We start from the raw sequence: 16,325 nt of genomic DNA, 5'->3' as shown, positions 1-16,325 counted from the left end.
CGCTCCGGCTCCGGCTCGGCTCGCTCGGCTCCGGTGCGTGCCGAGGCCATGCAGCGCCGGGGCGCCCTGTTCGGCATGCCGGGCGGCAGCGGAGGCCGGAAGATGGCTGCAGGAGACATCGGCGAGCTGCTGGTGCCCCACATGCCCACGATCCGCGTGCCCAGGTCCGGCGACAGGGTCTACAAGAACGAGTGCGCCTTCTCCTACGACTCCCCCGTAAGTGAGGCGCCTCGGGGGAGGGTCGCGGGGCCGGCGGCCTGCAGCACGTGAAGCCGGGGGAGAAGATGCGCAGTGGCGGCCGGGGACCTCTTCTCTTTCTCCGGGCGGCAGAGTTGGCTCAGGAGCACTGCAGTTCGGCAGACAGTGAGCGCCCCAGGGCTGCTGTAGCCGAAGACTGGTGGCTTTGCTCCTTCAGCCACCCCAGGCTGGAAGGGCCCAATTCCCAGCAGCTTGCACACAGCCCCGCCGCCGTTTAAAGATAGATGAGGTCCACGAGTTCCCTGTTCCGAACTGCACGTTGCAGATCGTTTGTGTCCTCCCCGGGGCAGAGCGCAGGGCGGGTAGGTGGACGGGATGATTCCTCCAAACCCCCGGACACACAGCCCTTCTTTTTCTGGGACCACTTGCTCTGCTCAGGGATCCCCACTCCTGGACAATTCTGATTTGCTCTCTGAGCTTTTCTTCCACCACTTCCCATTTCACCCTACTCCTTTTCTTGCCTTTAGAATGTTAGGGCCGGGCGCGGTGGCTCACGTCTGTAATCCCAGCACTTTAAGAGGCGGAGGCGGGCGGATCGCCTGAGGTCAGGAGTTCGAGACCAGCCTGGCTAATATGGCGAGACCCCGTCTTTACTTAAAAAACCCCCAAAATTAGACGGGTGTGGTGGCGGGCGCCTGTAGTTCCAGCTACTCAGGAGGCTGAGGCTTGAGAATCGCTTGAACCGGGAAGGAGGAGGCTGTAGTGTGCCGAGATCGCGCCACTGTCCTCCAGCCTGGGCGACAGAGCGAGACTCCGTCTCAAAAAAAAAAAAAAAAAAAAAAAAGGCAGACGAAACCTTCCGGTGCCTCCACTCGGGCAGCAGAAATAGGGGATCTACTGGATTGTAATGGTTTTCTTAAGCCTTACCCCCTTACCCTTCTAAATGAGTCACTTGGACTGACATGCTCAAGTATAAATTATTAAAAGTTCAATCCCGAGTCGTGACCTCGGAGAATGGAAGAGGAAGCTGAGAGGGATCGCCGCCTTCTACCCGGGGCGGTTGGTGGTGGTTTTCACCTGGTTCTATGTCAATGTGTGAGAAGCAGCAGGAGGTGAATGTCCCTTTCAAAAGTCAAAATAGGCTTCTAAGTGACTCAGCTGTCTGGCATTTATCATGTCTTTTTGAGGACCAAGTTATTTTTATCCACCCACTTTAGATCTCATATGTCACCCGGCAGATCTCAATGCATTGGAAGGCGCATGGATTGGATGGACTGAGGCAGGCCTCGCAATTGTCCAATACCTTTGATTCATAGTATGTGGAGTATTGTCAGAGGGGAAAAGAAAAGTCCAAATGAGCGGCAACATTTCCAAAGTTTCTTTATTATCTGTGGGTTGATTTTGGCTGGCTGCAAAGCATTTTTGCTCGATACACATTGGAGTATCAGAGTTAGTATCCTCTCTGTGACATTAGTTTTTTTATTTATGGTAATTACATATCATTTGAGGGATAAAACCTAACTTATTTTTTGATTGCTTACTTTTTTTTCTTTCGAAAAGATCCACCGAGTGGAATGTGACAATCGGCAGTCCTTTCTTAGTATGTTATCCATAAATTATTTGATAATGCCATTTTCAGATTGTATGGCCAGTGTTGGGCAGTTCGTAAAGTTGGAGAGGGATGATAGTCCTAACTAACCTAAGCAACTGACAGACTATTACCTCCAGGAAGAAGAAAGTGGCTTAAGTCTTTTAGGAGAGCATGACATGGAAAGTGGGTCAAGTGACTTTCCCCATGTTTGATTTGGGCTCTTCTTCAAATTCTGCTTACAAACTTTGCTCTTGGAAGTTTTTGCTGCATAATGTAGTGGATAGCAGGTGTGGGAGAAAAGGCTGATTGTTTTAATTCACTTCCACAAATAGTTATTGGGAGCTTACTGTGTGTGTTTCTAGAATGTTACTATTCTAGAAATATCTCGTCCAGTGTAGACTGATGATTTCAGTCACATCATAGCAGTTCCTTGAGGGAGACTGGGATTAATTTACAAGGCTGATGAATCAGTATATTTCATTATCTATGTTTCAGGGGAGGAAGGGAAGGAAGGTTTGATAATATTTATCTTAAAGCACAGTGCTTGATAATGGGAAGTTTTTTTTTTTGAGATGGATTTTTGCTCTTGTTGCCCAGGCTGAAGTGCAATGGCATGATCTCAGCTCACTGCAACCTCCACCTCCTGGAGTCAAGCGATTCTCCTGCCTCAGCCTCCCAAGTAGTTGGGATTACAGGCGTGTGCCACCACACCAGGCTAGTTTTGTATTTTTAGTAGAGACAGGGTTTTGCCATGTTGGTTAGGCTGGTCTCGAACTTCTGACCTCAAGTGATCCACTCACTTTGGCCTCCCAAAGTGCTGGGATTACAGGCATGAGCCACTGCAACCAGCCAGTATTTTGTTACGGTATGTAACACTACACTATGAGTCTGATAAGGGTTTCTTCAGCACCTACTATGTGCCATCTCATACATGCATGACTGTAAGGACCGTAAAGAGCAAAATCCATTGGTGCTAAACACACCAGAAACTTTAATCCACAAGCGCCATGGGATGTCTTAGGGAAAAGGCCAAAACCAGCTGAGCAGAAAAAAAAAATCATCCCTGCATTGGTTACTTTTGAAAAAGGTTATGTACAAAGATGGCTAGAAAATAAGGGAGATCAATATTCCAGGCCAGGGAAATTATATGTGCAAAGGAGATATAAAGTGTGAATATTTCCCACTAATTTGCCTGTAATGTATTTAGAATAAAAAGATACATTTGGCAAGTAGCAAGAAGTGAGGCAGAACCAAGTAGAGAGTAGACGATGGGGGCCTTGCATCTGGAAAACATTTGGTCTTGATTTTATATGGTCAGTTATGGAAAGCTATTCTTGGTCATGTGATTTAAAGTGATGTTGGAGAAAGACTGTGAATCAACAAATCTTTGTGATGTACCTACCATGTCTAAGGCACTGTCTGTAGACCTTTGCCATTCTTCACCTTTGTGGGATATGAGTAGAGTATTAGTATCTCTCTTCTCTTCTTCCTACCTCCTAGGCTTAACACATAGCAGATGCTCAATAACAGCTATTTTGGGATGAGGGAGAATTTGTTTTTCACCTACATCTTTGATTTCATCCTGGGCCCACCCTCCCACCTTGACATGTAGGTTCACTTCTCCGTGGTTTGGTTCATTGTGCAAGGTCTGTAATGCACCTTCCCAGTGGAGCTTCTTTTCAAGACTGAATTCAAGTGGTTCTGGCTCTATGAATCATTTCCATATTGCCTCCCACTAGACGTAAGCACTCCTGTCTAACCCCCAGCGACATGTTCACGTGCTTGTCTCTGCCTTTGAGTGTGACCTTCCTGGAGAGTGGGGACTTTGTGTTATTCCCAGCAGCTGGTCTAGCATCTGGTATATATACCACGAACTCAGTGAATGCTTTGGAAATGTATGAATTCCATGGAGTTACAGGCTCTGCACATGGTGAGGATAAAACATATGGGAAATGTTGAGAAAGGAATCAGGGGGATTATCACATAGAATATGATGACTTCATTGTGGGGGGCAAATGTGAAGGAGAGAGCCCAGACTGGCAGTGTTTGAATCCTGTCTCTGTCACCCAGTGTGTAACTTCTCTGAGCCCCAGTTTCTCCATCTGTAAAATGGACACAATAACAACCTATCTCAAAAGGTTGTTTTGTGGATTAAATAAATGAATACATAAAGTGTGTCTGGCCAATTAGTAATCACATTCACATTTGCTTTAAAAAAGGAGGAAAGGCCAGGCGAGGTGGCTCACACCTATAATCCCAGCACTTTGGGAGGCCAAGGCGGGTGGATCACTTGAGGTCAGGAGTTTGAGACTAGCCTGGCCAACGTGGTGAAACCCCGTCTCTCCTAAAAACACAAAAATTAGCTGGGCATGGTGGTGCACACCTGTAATCCCAGCTACGGGGGAGTAGGGGTTGGGGGGTGCTGAGGCAGGAGACTTGCTTGAACTCCGGAGGTGGAGGTTGCAGTGAGCCGAGACTGCGCCACTGCACTCCAGTCTGGGCAACAGAGTGAGACTCCATCTCAAAAAATAAATAAATAAATAAAATAAATAAATAAAAAAAAGAAAAAGGAGGAAAGAGAGAAGAATAGAAGGAAGAAAGAAGAAAGCAAAATAGTCAGTTATGACCAGGTGTGGTGGCTCATGCCTGTAATCCTAGCACTTCGGGAGGCCAAGGCAGACAGATCACGACATCAAGAGATCAAGACCATCCTGGCCAACATGGTGAAACTGCATCTCTACTAAAAAAAAATACAAAAATTCTAAAATTATCTATTAGAACTCTGTCGAAAAAAAAAAAAAAAAAAAAAGAGAGAGAAAGAAAAAGAGTTAATCACAAATTGTAAGCCCAAGAGTCTGGTTGTCAGGGGTTATGTAGGAAGTTTTGTGTGCTTAAGTGGAGGAGGGATATCTTGGTTCACACTTCTGCTTGTAAGCCTCCCTGGACCAGCATGGAAATCTCCTCTCATCTCTTTGGTTGTTGAGCTGCTCATTTATCTGGATGTACTTTGGTCCTGTGTCTCTTCAGTTTCCAGGTGGTCAGTTCCAGTGAGGCGAGTCTCTGGCTTGTCCATGTGTAAGACTCATTTCCTTTTCTTTCTCAGCCTCCCAAGTGGCTGGGATTACAGATGCCCGCAATCGCGCCTGGCTATTTTTTTGTATTTTTAGTAGAGACGGGATTTCACTATGTTGGCTAGGCTGGTCTTGAACTCCTGACCTTGTGACCCACCCACCTTGGCCTCCCAAAGTGCTGGGATTATAGGTGGGAGCCACCGCGCTAGGCCAACTCATTTCCTTGTCTAAGACCACCTTCCTCTTGTGATCATTTTTTTCTGGGCTCTCTCTCAACCTTCACCTTCTGCTTCAGACTTCATCCTTTCCTTTGAATGCCTGCATTACGTAGTCCGTGTCATGCAGCACAACGGCTCTAGTCTGTCCTCATGGTTTGCTCTCTTGTGCTAATTTTGCCCCCCTGCCCACCTGCATTGTAAGTGGAGCTGTTTATGCCTTGTCTTAGCTTGGGTCAACTGAAAATGGGGAGGCTTAGACAAGGCAGTTTATTTTGGAAAGTTATCCCAGGGAACAGAAGTGGAATTATGAGCAAGAGAATAGTGACAAAGAGAAAGAAGGAAAGTCATTCCGAGAATGAGTATTCCACAGTGGGCAGCTAGAGCTAAAACTCACTGAGGACTCCCTGGGTAACTGCAGAGTGTGCCTCAGAATTGTCCACTTGAGATGGAGCAGAGGGGAGTACAGTATTTATCCACTGACTCCCATCCCTCATTGGTCAAGGTTTGTTCTAGGGGTGGAAAAGCCCTCACTCTTCCAAGTCTGTATTTGTAGGCACTGAGTCTGCAAATGGGAAGTATTTTGACAGGCTGAGCAGGACTAGCAGCCGCTAAGAAGCAAGAGGTCCTCAGTGCAGCTGAGGCTAAGACTGTTGGGCTGCACCTGCTATGACAATCAGCTGCCCACAGTGGCTGAACCAAAAAGGTGGCCAGAGGGGATCTGAGACTCAGCATAAATGGTTGCCCCTTACCCCCACCTCTTCTTCCCTTCTCGCATCAGGACTGTTTTGTAAGAAGGAACTTTTTCCCCATTTTTGGAAGTTCTGAGATGGCTCAGTGATATTGAGATGTCACTGTTGGTTCTTTGTCTTCCTGGGAGTCTTTGGAAAACTCTGATGACAGGGACCTGGTGGGAATGGCTGGTTTAGATATCCACCAGGAAAGACTTTGAGATCTCCATCTACTTGTGGGAACACTTCATGTTAGGGGCTCAGTGAATCTTTCTGTCTTTCTGTCCTTTCTTCCACAAGCATTTATGGATGTGCCTGGTATTCTTTCAGGCATTGCCAGTAATAATAATGACATCTCACATGTATATAGAGCAGTTTTCAAAGTGTGCTCCCTGAACCAGCAGCACTAGCATGTCTTGGGAACTGCTAATTCTTGGGTCCCACCCCAGACCTTCTGAAACAGAATATCTGGGGGTGGGGGTAGCAGTCTGTGTGTTAATAAGCAATTTGGGTGATTCTGAAACATGCCAAAGTTTGAGACCTAGTGATAGGGCACTTACTAGGTGCCATGCATCATTCCAAGCCTTCTCATTATTGCATATATTATTATACGTATATGAACTCATTATTTAATCATCACAACAAACCTATGTTTTATACTGTTACCATTTTGCAGATGAGGAAACTCAAGTACAAAGATCACACAGAGAGCAAGTGGTAGAGCTGGGATATGAATCCGGATTGTTTGACTCTAGAATCTGTTTAAAACCATTTTGGCTAGGTGTGGTGGCTCACGCCTATAATCCCAGCACTTTGGGAGGTGGAGGCGGGCAGATCACCTGAGGTCAGGAGTTTAAGACTAGCCTTGCCAACATGGCAAAACGCCATCTCTACTAAAAATACAAAAAGTAGCCAGGCGTGGTGGCGGGTGCGTGTAGTCCTAGCTACTCGGGAGGCTGAAACAGGGAGAATCTCTTGAACCTGGGGGGCAGAGGTTGCAGTGAGCCAAGATCCTGCCATTCCACTCCAGCCTGGGCGACAGAGCGAGACTGTCTCAAAAGACAAACAAACAAAACATTTTAACTTGTTTTTTAAAATTGTACAATTAGTGGCAATTAAATTCTTTGGCCATTGAACGAAAACCTTTTTAACTTGTTTTTAATTGTACCATCCAGTGGCAATTAAATTACATTTGCCATTGAAAACATTTTTTAAAACTCATTTTAATTGTACAATTCAGTGGCATTAAATTACATTCGCATTGTTGTGTAACTATCACTACGCATTGTTGTGTGACTATCACTACTGTCTATCTCCAGTTTTTCATCTTTCCAAACTGAAACTCTGTATTTATTTGACAATAAACCCTCATTTCTCCCTTCTCCTAGCCCCTTGTAATGTCCATTCAACTTTCTGTCCCTGTGAATTTGCTTATTCTAGGCACTTTATACAAGTCGAATCACACAGTATTTGTCCTTTTGTGTCTGGCTTATTTCATTTAGCATAATGTTATCAAGGTTCAGTGTTGTAGCACGTATCCGAATTTCCTTCCTTCTTAAGGCTGAATAATATTCCATCATTTATATGTACATGTGTTACATTTTATTTGTCCATTCACCTGTTAATGGACATCGGGTTGTTTCTACCTTTTGACTGTTGTGAATAAAGCTGCTTCAATTGTTGGTGTACAAGTATTTGTTTGAGTCCCTGTAGATTCTCTGCATTTTACCATTGTACTATGCACGTTGCCTTGCAGGCAATGAGACTTCCCATCATAATGCTTACTTGCAGGGAGAAAAAAAAGTTAATTTAGGATCTATGTGGAAAACTCTTCCTCTTAATGGATAAACTGATACGAGGTAGTAAAGCAAAATTTAGGAGCAGACAGACCTTTTTTCCACTTTGAAGATACAAACTTAAAGTAAATCTTATTAGTTTCACATGTCAAAAGTTTCCTTCCAAGAGCAACTAGCTGAAAAGTTGTTCTCAAGCAGTGATTCTCAAGCTTTCTGACCTCTTTATACGCTTAAACATTTTTGAGAACCACAAAATGCTTTTGTGTGATGTCTGTTGCTATTTACCATACTAGAAATTAAAACTGAGAAAAATTTAAAACAATTCGAACAATTGCATTCTATTAGCGTTTGAAATGATGTCATTTCATGTCATATAGCCTTGAAAAAATGCCACTGTATGCTGTGAGAGAATGAGAGAGAGAAAGGCAAGTAACTTCATGTTATGAAAATAGTTTTGACCTCCCAAATTACTTAAAGACTCTGGGGTGTCACAGGGTTACCAGGCCTTACTTTGGAAACCAAAGTTCTAGAGTTTAGGCAAGAAGATCTAACCACTTATTCCAGTCACATACCTCACCTGAAATGTAGCTTTTATGGGTTCACATTAAATTATTGTCTTAATTTTAGCTCAAGCATAGATGTCATATGTTGCATGCACATTCTTTTGAAGCAAATTAAAATTTAGAGAATTTGATAGACACTTTTGAAAAAATTAGAGCTACTTGAGCTGGGAATTGACTATTTCATAGATAGGAATTTTTTTTATTCTCTGAACTGTGAGTTTCATTGTAGGGTGACCTGGCTGGGCTGTTTTCTTTGGGGAAGCTTAAATGTTAGTGTCTTAATTTTTTTTTTTTTCCTTTGGCTACCAGTTAGGAGACTATTCTGATCTCTTGTCTGGAAAATATAGGCTTGTCTGCCAATATTCAGGGAACTGAGTGGGAGCAGAGGGTGAAGGTGGTCCCCCCATCTGGGTATTGGATACCAGCTGGATAGTGCCTGTAGGTTCTCATCTGTGTCTGTGCTTTGCTAAGCTTCTCCCATCATTGCAGGGGCTGGCTCCTGGACATTGCATTCCCTAGAGTCTCTTGGTGGTAAGATTCTGATATTGATTTTTCCAGTAAGAGATTTAGAAGGCAAAAAAGAAGGAGAAGCCAGCCACTTTCCTATTGCAACTGTGGCACCTGGTCGATCTGAGGTTTTCCTAGCAGCATCTGAGTGTCCTTCTGGGACACAGTTAGCTCAGTGGTGGGGGATCTGACGTTATCTGTGCAGTTTCTTGTGACGCTTGTACATCCCGATTTCCTGAACATAGGCAGTGATTTCTCTGACTTTGGCTCTCACTGCCCTTCCCATGATTTTTTAAGCTTTTAATTTCCTGTATCAAATCTCTTCCTGCCTGTAATACCTAGAATAGCATCTATTTTCTGACCAAATCTGGACTGATACACATACATTCTCTTAGTCCCCATGTTCGTGATGGTGCCCCTATTCTTAACGAAGCCCATTCTTCCCCAGCGCTGAAACCTTTGTTTTCATCTGCTTTAGAGAATCATTCTCCAGTTCTTTGCCAGGAAAGGGAGGAGCCTCTGGGAGTGGAGGTGAGATTTGGGGCTCTGATGGCTACATAGAAACTCTTTCTCTTTATTTTAGCTCCTACTTCACCCCATCTTCCAGAGTTATCTTGAACTGCCAGTTCTGGAGTCTTTTGGGCATTCTGGGGTGAAGATCAGGTTGGATCTTGGCTTTCCCTGCTGCTGGCCTAGGATTCAGCTCCGTCGCCATCTTAGTCTTTTAGCTTTCATTTAGTCCAGCTTTCCAGACTTAGTGCTATAGCTCATATCTTTAAAAAATCCCTTTGCTGTCCTTTGATTGGGGTTTCAGAAAGGAGTGAAATGGATGTCTTTGTGTCATTTGCCCTGTGTACCCTAAAATCCTGCTTTTCTAAAATCATAATCAAGAAGTTACTTGCTGTCCCTTTTGGACAGTAGTTCATTACTTTTAAAGTTGTACCATTTTTAGAGCTTTGGAATGTGAGAGATGATGCTGATCCTGCCAGGAAGACTTTTTGGAAAAGTTCACGTTCTCTGCTCATTTTGAATCTAGACATCTGTGCAACTCTGAATTCTCTTTTTCCTCCCCTGCATTCCTCTTCCTATGGACTGGAGCTCAGTTAAAGGAGCGGCCATCCATTTTAGTGCCCCAGATTTAGAAATGTATGGTATCATCCATTCTACTCCCGCTCTCTCTTTTTATTTCTTAAATTGTGATAAAATAAATACATATAACGTAAACTTTACCATCTTAACCATTTTAAAATGTACAGTTCAGTGGCATTGAAGTACATTCACACTGTTTTGCAATTATTACCACTGTCTGTCTTCAGAATTCTTTTCATCTTGCAAAATAGAAACTCTGTACCCATTAAACAATGACTCCCTGTTCTCCCCTTTTCTCAGCGTCTGACAGCCATCATTCTACTTTTTGTCTCTCAGATTTGACCACTCTAGGTACTTTATGCAAGTGGAATCATGCAATATTTGTCCTTTTTGACTGACTCATTTCAGTTGGCATAATGTCCTCAAGGTTAATCCACGTTGTTGTGTCAGTTTTCTTCCTTTGTAAGGCAGGATAATATCCCATTGTGTGTATACACTGCATCTTGTTTATCCAGTCATCTGTCAGGGACACTGTGTTGCTTCCACCTTTTGGCTCATGTGAATCATGCTGCTATGAACATGGCTATCTCACTGTCTCTTTTAGCATCACATCCCATTAATCACCAAATTCTGGTATATCCTCCTCTTTCCCTTGCATTGCTAAGGCTCAGGCCCTCATCCTTTATTGCCTGGACTGTTGCAGAAGCTTCCTAACAACCACCTTGCTTTCCCTTCCAGTCTGTCACACTGCACTCTCAGATATTTTTAAAAATAGAGGTCTGATCATGTCATTTTCCTGCCTTGAAATCCTCAATGGTGCCATTCAGACTTTTCTAACATGGCACATCACCTCGGTTTATCCAAAGCTGTTGATCCAGCTTTCCTGACCTCTGCTTACTTTCTTTCTGTCCCAAAGGACTTTCTATTCTCTAGGTGCTCCGTGCTCTTGCCCCTCCATGTGCTTGCTCATGCTCTTGCATTGACCTGGAATGCATTCTCTCACCCTTCATCCCCCTGGAAAAGCCCTGTTGGTCCTTTAAAGCCAGCTCAGGTGTTCTCTGTGAGGACTCCTCCCATCCTCATAAGCTGAGTTAGATATCTGTTTTCCTTTGCTTTCACTTTGTACATCTTTGTCATGGGTGGGATACAGATTGTGGGGATGTGGAATAGCTGAGGTCTTGGGGAATTAAAAGGAAAACAGTAGAGAACTAAAAACTACACAATTTGTGAACCTGTGCCATTAAGCCTGCATCTTTTCTGATTTTCTGTTTTTTTTTTTTTTTTTTTTTAATGGAGTCTCGCTCTGTTGCCCAGGCTGGAGTGCAGTGGCATGATCTTGGCTCGCTGCAACCTTCACCTCCTGGGTTCAAGCTGGGATTACAGGCGTGTGCCACCATGCCCGGCTATTTTTTTTTGTATTTTTACTAGGCACAGTGTTTCACCATGTTGGTCAGGTTGGTCTGGAACTCCTGACCTCGAATGATCCACCTGCCTCAGCCTCCCAAAGTGCTGGGATTACAGGCATGAGCCACCACACCCAGCTGCCAATATGTTATTTTCATGTTATCTTATTACCTGAAACATCATAGGTTTGACCCTTGAAAAGCCAGGGAAAAGTGTCTTGGGTACTTGCTGAGTGTTATTTGTGTTGTGATTCTAGCATGCTTGGTAAAAGATCCCACATTGGGCCCCTCAGGGAAATGACAAGAGGACTGGGATCTATGGTTGCAGATCAGGCCTCTGTCTGGTCTGTTCAGTATTGTGGTGATCAGTTAGGACTCCCCTTGTTCCCACACACAGGGAAGATGTGAACATGAACATCTATTTTTAGGGCTAGAACAACAGGACAATGTAACAATGACAAGAATTTAATGAATCTGAATATGCCTCAGGACAGAGATGTTGCTTGAGGTGCGGGATAGGATGTACCTCATGTGGTAAGATTAAAAAGGAAAGACCATGCACGGTGGCTCACGCCTGTAATCCCAGCATTTTGGGAGGCCGAGGTGGGCGGATCACCTGAGGTCAGGAGTTCAAGATCAGCCTGGCCAACATGGTGAAACTCCGTCTCTACTAAAAATACAAAACTTAGCCTGGCATGGTGGCAGGCACCTGTAATCCCAACTACTCAGGAGGCTAAGGCAGGATAATCACTTGAACCCAGGAGGTGGAGTTTGCAGTGAGCCATGATCATGCCATTGCACTCCAACCCGGGCAACAGAGTAAGACCTTGTCTCAAAAGAAAAAAAAAAGATTAAAAAGGAAACATTCTGCTTTGTGTTAATTAGCAAGTGTTAATACTGACTTATGGCTTACTGTGCACTCTGCGCTGTAGGAAGTATTATAGGGGTAGAGAGGGTGTAAGTGGGAGGGAAGCAGAGGACCATGGCAGAGAAGAGTGTGACATGGATCTCTATCGTAGTGGAGTGTGTACGCTAATTTCAAGTGTCCATTATGGAAAGTCTGGCATGAGGACGTAACCGCTTGAGCTAACTCCAATCCGTCAAGTGTCTCTTATGAATCATATACTATGCCAGGCACTTTTATGTACGTCATCTCATTTAATTATGATAATAATTGGCTTACAAGTTATAGTTACGATTTTGCCCCTGTTTTACAAATGAGGAATGGAGAGTCAGAGAGGTTAGGTAATTTCTTCAAGGATTTGTTCAAAGATGGCTTCATGACAGAGTTGGTCTTTAAACCCTGATGAGTCATGAAGTTAGACCCTGCAGCACTTACAGGATATTTAAGGCTTTTCTTTTTTTTGAGACAGAGTCTTGCAGTGTCGCCCAGGCTGGAGTGCAGTGGTGTGATCTCAGCTCACTGCCACCTCCGCCTCCCCAGTTCGAGTGAGTCTTGTGCCTCAGCCTCCTGAGTATCTGGGACCACAGGCATGCACCACTTTGCCCAGCTAATTTTTGTATTTTCAGTAGAGATAGGGTTTCTCCATGTTGGTCAGGGCGTTCTTGAACTCCTGACCTCAAGTGATCTGCCTGCCTTGGCTTCTCAAAGTGCTAGGATTACAGACATGAGCCACTGCACCCAGCTGGATATTTAAGCTTTAAACAGTGTGGTGCTTAAAATTTGTGAGAGGAGATTTTAGACCTGGGAATAATCAGCAAAGTCTAGAAGAGTTACTGGCCTGGACAACTGGATGGAATCCAAAGAGGCAGCGCTTTGGAGGGGTAGGGTGGACAAAGGTATGGAATTGGGACCAACTTCACTTGCATGTGAGACAGTAAAAATTGTCTTATGGAAGAGAAGATTCCTGGGGAGACTGGAAAGCAAAGTTGAATATTCTGTGGGATGTAAAAGAGGTTGGTCTTGATAAGGTTAGACCTGAGGGACCAGCCAATTATGAGCAAGGGAACAGCATGGGGATGGTGGTCCTTTGGTGCTACTGTTCTGGAAGTGGAATGAGGAATAAATAGGTGGGAGTGGCTACAGGAAGCAGGGTTGAAAGTAATTCACATATTGTATCCTTTGTGTAAAGCTGCTGAATTGCTCCTTTGGAGGTGCCATTTGGGGCAGGTTCTGCCATTGAGTGTCCAGCCTGTTCTTTGGAAGAAGCCTCAGTTGGTGTGAATTCTCTCTCTAGGTCCCCAGTTTTATTGCTGGACACAAGCTGATTAGGACGAGTGGGCTGTGAGGGTCCCTGTCTTGCAGCTCCTTCACCAGTGTCTCGAAGCCTAGCACTTTGGGTCTTGCCACTGTTTCTGTCAGGGAGCTGTCAATCTGGAGTGGCCACTTCCCAGGGACTCCAGCTGTCCTTTTGCATTTGGGGAGTGGAGCTGGCAAAGCCTGCTGAAACCTCTCTCCTGCCCCTCAGGAAAGCTTGGCAGGGTGCCTGGTGCAGGCTGCTTACTTGAGTGGGGCTGCCCTCCTTTGCCTGTCCCTCCTGCTTTCCTTGAATGAAACAGTCTTGAAAAAAAGAGAAACTGCTCTTTTCCCCAGGCCCCCACGAGAGCGTGTGCTTGCCGACAGCCGCCCACCTGGCTCCTGTCACCAAAACGACATCTGCTTCTCAGTAGCACCAGGCAGCCCGCAGGGGGCTAGACTGGCCTGGGCTCAAATCCACCTCCACTTACTACTTAGTAGCCATGTGACTTCAGCAAATGCTTTAATGTCACTGAATTCCTGTGAGCCTTGGTTTCCCCCTTTGTAGTGCCTTACCTTGCAGGGTTGTTGTACTCACAGCTGTCCATTCAACCTATCTTATTGCTGTCCTCTCTGGAACTCTCCCCTCCCTAGCTCTCACTTTTAAGCTAGTGGATGTGTAGCAGAGGTACTTGCCCTTTTATTAGTGGTTTAATGAGGGGTTCCCTTCGAGAAGATGAAATGGCATTTATGGAGTCTTAGGGTTGCCGAAGAGAGACATCTTTTACTTGGTAATTCTGCATAAGGCTCTACTCAACAGTGAAAGCTTTTGCTGGCCTCTTTGATGGGGACTCTGTTCTGGGCCATTGTTCATACTCAAATTCAGATCCGAGGGATGGGCTTTTATGGGTTAGCCTGGAAATTCAATCTTCGTGTTTATCAGGGAGATTTCATCCTGAAGAAAACCATCACTTTTAAAAAATAAAATAAAAATAAGAAATGACTATAAAAGGTGTACTGTTGACAAGGTGGTTTCACATTTTCTTTTTGTGTGTAAGCTGGGGACTACTGCAGGTGCCCAGTTCACTGTGTTCGTATGCCGATGGTTTCCATGTTACCCATTTGTCCTGAGAGTGTTGTAGTAGTTGAACTTTGTGCCCTGCCTCTGGCCTTCCCCAGCTGCGGTGGGGGACAGTATCCTCATTGCTCAAAATACCCAGAGGAATGCTTCTTTTTTTTTTTTTTTTTTTTTTTGAGACAGAGTTTTGCTCTTCTTGTCCAGTTTGGAGTGCAATGGAGCGATCTTGGCTCACGGCAACCTCTGTCTCCTGGGTTCAAGTGATTATTCTGCCTCAGCCTCCCGAGTAGCTGGGATTACAGGCATGCGTCACCACACCTGGCTAATTTTGTATTTTAGTAGAGATGGGATTTCTCCATGTTGGTCAGACTGGTCTTGAACTCACAACCTCAGGTGATCCGCCCGCTTTGGCCTCCCAAAGTGCTGGGATTACAGGCATGAACCACCATGCCCAGCTGCTTCAGTTTGATACTTATCAAAAAAGTTAATAAATGATGCCTCAGTAGAACACTAAATTTATAGTGTAGTCAAAACTTAGTTGTTCAGACTCTGCCTTTAGCTGTGCAGGACCTGTACAGCTCTAATGCATAGGAGTCCTCTGCAGAAAGGGAGACACTCAAAGTCAGAGCAAGCTGGAGGAATCATTACTGCATTAACATTTCAACATTTATTTATTTATATTTTTTTTAGAGATGGGGTCTCGCTGTGCTGCCCAGGCTAGCATCAATCTCCTGGACTCAAGTGGTCCTCCCACCTCAGTCTTTTGAGTAGTTGGGACGACAGGTGTGCACCACCATGCTTGCTGCTGGATTAGTATTTCTGTTTTTTTCTTAACATTTCATGGCCACAGATGTTTTATCAGTGTTTAGCAGCAAGGCCAATACTCTCTTGGGATTACATGCATTTGTTCTTTCCTACCTAGTTTATGTGGACACATTTATTTCACTGAATCTGCTGTTGAAACTAAGATTTTAGATTTTGCAACTATTGTATTCTGGTAATTTTGTTTTACTGGTGACCTGTTTGGTTATTCCCTGCTAGCCAGCCTATTTTCTTTCTTTCTCTGTTTATTTGTTTTTTGAGACGAAGTCTCACTCTGTTGTCCAGGCTAGAGTGCAGTGATGTGATCTTGGCTCACTGCAACCTCGACCTCCTGGGCTCAAGCAGTTCGCCTGCCTTGGCCTCCCAAAGTGCTGAGATTACAGGCATGAGCCACTGCACCCAGCCCTATTTTCCGATAATGCTTTTCTCCATTGTATTTCCCCTTCTGTGTGTTGCATGCTTGCCACCCTTGATCTGGAATCTTGTTTTACTTTCTTATTGCTCACTTGCTTCTTACCTATGGGTGCTTAATTTGCTCATTTGCTTCTTGTTTATGGGTGCTTAATTTTGCAATTTAAAACTCTTGTCTGGTTTGCTCTAGAAGCGAAAATATACTGGAGATCTGTGCTCTGGTTATTGGAACACTCATGTCTGTCATTCGGACATGGAAGTAAGTACCTGAGAGGTTGAATTAATAGGTAGGTGGTTGCTTGATGAAAGCAAAAGTTGGGCAGAGACAGGAGGGTGCTCTTATGGACTCAGTAATGAATCAGAACCATTAGGAGTTGTCCTCACTTCCACCCTTTTCCACATGCCTTTACACCTAATCCATCTCCTGGGCTAGTGTGCTCTATCCTAAAATTATATCCTGGCTGGGCGCAGTGGCTCACGCCTCTAATCCCAGCACTTTGGGAGGCCAAGGCGGGCAGATCACCTGAGGTCAGGAGTTTGAGACCAGCCTAGCCAACATGGTGAAACCCCATCTCTACTAAAAATACAAAAATTAGCCGGCATGGTGGCACACGTCTGTGGTCCCAGCTACTCGGGACGCTGAGGCACGAGGA

General features: G+C 44.7%; 1 protein-coding gene across 1 annotated transcript in view; it reads left to right on the top strand.

Moving 5' to 3' along the window:
* The first annotated feature begins 6 nt into the window (after positions 1-6).
* The window catches only part of USP13 (ubiquitin specific peptidase 13), a 137,575-nt gene continuing 121,256 nt past the window's right edge, over positions 7-16,325 (top strand). Inside the window, 1 exon segment of the mRNA XM_017876857.1 lies at positions 7-216. Coding sequence (XP_017732346.1) covers positions 49-216 — 168 coding nt within the window. The 5' untranslated portion in view covers positions 7-48.

The sequence above is a fragment of the Rhinopithecus bieti genome, unplaced genomic scaffold, assembly GCF_001698545.2.
Source record: "Rhinopithecus bieti isolate Rb0 unplaced genomic scaffold, ASM169854v2 scaffold_76, whole genome shotgun sequence".
NCBI lineage: Eukaryota > Metazoa > Chordata > Mammalia > Primates > Cercopithecidae > Rhinopithecus > Rhinopithecus bieti.
The sequence above is the reverse complement of the archived record's forward strand: the minus strand, read 5'-3'. Positions and strand labels throughout refer to the sequence as shown.